This window comes from Gorilla gorilla, chromosome 6 (assembly GCF_029281585.2).
Source record: "Gorilla gorilla gorilla isolate KB3781 chromosome 6, NHGRI_mGorGor1-v2.1_pri, whole genome shotgun sequence".
Classification (NCBI taxonomy): Eukaryota; Metazoa; Chordata; class Mammalia; order Primates; family Hominidae; genus Gorilla; species Gorilla gorilla.
In genome coordinates this window covers 14,241,894-14,245,231 of record NC_073230.2, presented here as the reverse complement: position 1 = coordinate 14,245,231, position 3,338 = coordinate 14,241,894, and the positions used below count along the sequence as shown (strand labels likewise).

Genomic DNA, 3,338 nt, shown 5'->3' with positions numbered 1-3,338 from the left:
TTCTGGTTTCGTGTTGAGTCTCCCTCCTGCTGCCTATTTATAGATCACACCAGCCACCAGGTCTGTGACCCAGGCTGGAATGCAGTGGCTCACTGCAGCCTCAACCTCCTGAGCTCAAGCAATCCTCCCACCTCAGCCTCCCAAGAAGCTAGAACCACATGTACACACCACCACGGTCGGCTGATGTTTTCATTTTGCAGAGATGGGGGTCTCACTATGTTGCCCAGGCTGGTCTCGAACTCCCGTAATCCAGCCATGTAGGATACCTGAGATGCAGTGGGCCAGGGGGTATGTTAAAACACTGCGACGAGTTCAGTGCTAAGAACTGTAATGCTCAGGAAATCTTACAGCACGTGCCGTCCTAAGCCTGTGTGTGTGTCTTCGTGTCTCTCTCCTTTTTCTTCTTCTTGCTGGTGCTGGTCTTCCTGGATGGGGACACGGTCACATCCTCCTTGGGAGGGTCCAGTGTGAGGTGAGAGGATGACACATCTGCCGGCTCCTTGATCACCGTGATGTCCACCTCATGTCTCTCGGCCTCTTCCTCTCTCAAGATAAAGATATTCAGCCTAAAAGCAAACGTGAGAAGGCGGTAGCTTTTTTTTATCCCCCTCCAAACTGCAAAACCAGCTTTATGCTATTTATAGTATACAGCCCTTCATACCTGCCTTTCAACAGCATGTGTAAACAAAACTGTAAGTTGCTACACTTTGCCTGAAATAACTGATGCCATGTCGACACAGTCCAAAATAAACTTTTCATCTATCTATGAAAAGAAAATTTTTTCTCGAGACAGAGTTTCGCTCTTGTTGCCCAGGCTGGAGTACAGTGTGCAATCTCGGCTCACTGTAACTTCCTCCTCCCAAGTTCAAGCGATTCTCCTGCCTCAGCCTCCTGAGTAGCTGGGATTATAGGCTTCTGCTACCACACCCGGCTAATATTTTGTATTTTTAGTAGAGATGGGTTTCACCAGTTTGGCCAGGCTGGTCTCAAACTCCTGACTTCAGGTGATCCACCCACCTCGGCCTCCCAAACTTACGTGTGTGTGTGTATATATATATATATATATATATATATATATATATATATATATATATGTGTGTGTGTGTGTGTGTGTGTGTGTGTGTGTGTGTGTGTGTGTGTATTTTTTTTTTTTTTTGAGATAGGGTCTTACTGTGTTGCCCAGGCTGGAGTGCAGTGGCACAAACAGATCACTGCAGCCTCAACCTCCCAGGCTCAAGCAATCCTCCTGCCTCAGTCTCCAAAGTAGCTGGGACTACAGGCGCCTGCCACCACATCTGGCTAATTTTTGTATTTTTTGTAGAGATGAGGTCTTGCTGTATTACGTAGGCTGGTCTCAAACTCAAGTGATTCTCCTGCCTCGGCCCCCCAAAGTGCTGGGGTTACCGGCATGTGCCATGATGCCCAGCCCATTTGGGGATTTTATGGAGGGTCCAATATGTAGACCTGATTAAGTCACTGGCTATTAGTTATTGAACTCAATCTCCAGCCCCTCTCCCTTCCTGGGAGGTTGGGCTGGAGCTGAAAGTCCCAACCCTCTAACCTCGTGGTTGGTTTCCTGGCAACCAGCTCCAGCGAGAAGCTATCGAGGGCCCCTCCCCTGGCTACCAGTCATCTCAACATAGACAGTCATTACCCCAAAGAGTCCACAGGTTTTGAACTCTTGGGTCAAGAACTAGAAAATAGCTGCATGCAGTGACTCACCCCTGTGACCCCAGCACTTTGGGAGGCCAAGGCTGGCAGATCACTTGAGGTCAGGAGTTCGAGACCAGCCTGGACAACCTGGTGAAACCTCGTCTCTACTAAAAATACAAAAATTAGCCAGGCGTGGTGGTGCATGCTTGTAATCCCAGCTACTCGGGAGGCTGAGGCAAGAGAATCGCTTGAACCCGGGAGGCGGAGGTTGCAGTGAGCTGAGATCATACCACTCCACTCTAGCCTGGGTGACAGTGAGACCCTGTCTTAAAAAAATAAATAAAACTAGAAACTAAGACCAAATATTAGAACAAAAGATGCTCCCATTATCCCATTAGTCAGGAAGTTACAAAGGCTTCAGGTGCTCTGCCAGGAACAGAGACCAAATATTCATTCCTTTTTATGTCAACGACGCCCATAGGAAATTACGGCTTGTCCAGAAAGCACTTGCTCCTGATGCGTTCTGGCAGCTACGGAAGACAGGAAGAGAGAGAGCAGCCGGGGAAGGAGAGGAGGGACCTCATAAGTCACCTTGCTTCCAGTTCGTCATCTTCCATCTTCCGCTGCTGGGCCTGTGCTGTGCTACGTAACCTGTCTGCCCTTATTTTCTCCTTGATAGCTTCTTCACGTTCATACGCATGAAAGAGCGTGTTCACAAAGAAGACGTACATATTATTGACCCACGTGTTGAACTCTTCCTTTCGATCATCCTTGGGTCTCTCATATTTCTCTGGAATAGAGTTTCATGAAGCTGAACGTGAATACAATCCTGCTGTCAATTGGGGGTCTGCGTGCTTTTTCTCGTTCTAGCCTCCCTGGGGTGGGCCCCCTTCTCCTCTGCCAGGAGAGGGGAGAGGAGTAAGGACGCTGCTTCCATGACCACCTGGAACAAGGCAGGGGCTCAACAGACCCTGGCTGGGATTGTCAGCCTTCCCTTTGAGTTTCCTGCTACCTCGTTTTTTGTTTTTTGTTTTTTGTTTTTTTTTGGAGACAGAGTCCCACTCTGTCACCCAGGCTGGAGTGCAGTGGCGTGATCTCTGCTCACTGCAACCTCCACCTCCTGGGTTCAAGCGATTCTCATGCCTCAGCCTCCCGAGTAGCTACAGGCGTGCGCCATCACGCTCGGCTAATTTTTGTATTTTTAGTAGAGATGGGGTTTCACCATGTTGGCCAGGCTGGTCTCGAACACTTAACCTCACGTGATCCACCCACCTCGGCCTCCCAAAGTGCTGGGATTACAGGCATGAGCCACTGCGCCCGGCCACCTCTTTTTTTTTCTATCTTAAGAATTTGGGTTTTCTGATATTTTAATTTTCCATGTTTCAAGAATTAAAAAACTCGTTTCTCTTGCTTTTTTCTTTTTTTTTTAAAGACAAGCTCTCACTCTATGGCCCAGGCTGGAGTGCAGTGGCATGACCATGGCTCACTGAAGCCTGGAGGAACTCCTGGGCTCAAGTGATCCTCCCATCTCAGCCTCCCTAATAGCTGAGAATACAGGCATGCACCAGCACACAAGGCTAATTGTTTTAAGTATTACTGTGAGACAAGATCTTGCTCTGTCATCCAGGCTGGAGTGCAGTGGCACCACCATGGCTCACTGCAGCCTCCAACTCCTGGGCTCAAAT

General features: G+C 48.7%; 1 protein-coding gene across 12 annotated transcripts in view; it reads right to left on the bottom strand.

The window, feature by feature from the left end:
* The window catches only part of LOC129523491 (radial spoke head 10 homolog B-like), a 62,203-nt gene that overhangs the window by 17,341 nt on the left and 41,524 nt on the right, over positions 1–3,338 (bottom strand). For 10 of the 12 annotated variants that reach the window (XM_055346492.2, XM_055346503.2, XM_055346495.2 and 7 more), the window contains 2 exons: positions 2,245–2,443; positions 172–566 (listed from right to left, as the gene is read on the bottom strand). In XM_055346492.2, coding sequence (XP_055202467.1) covers positions 362–566; positions 2,245–2,443 — 404 coding nt within the window. In that variant the 3' untranslated portion in view covers positions 172–361. Of the gene's footprint in view, positions 1–171; positions 567–2,244; positions 2,444–3,338 lie in introns of those variants that run through there. The other 2 variants (XM_055346499.2, XM_055346494.2) reach the window with 1 other exon arrangement.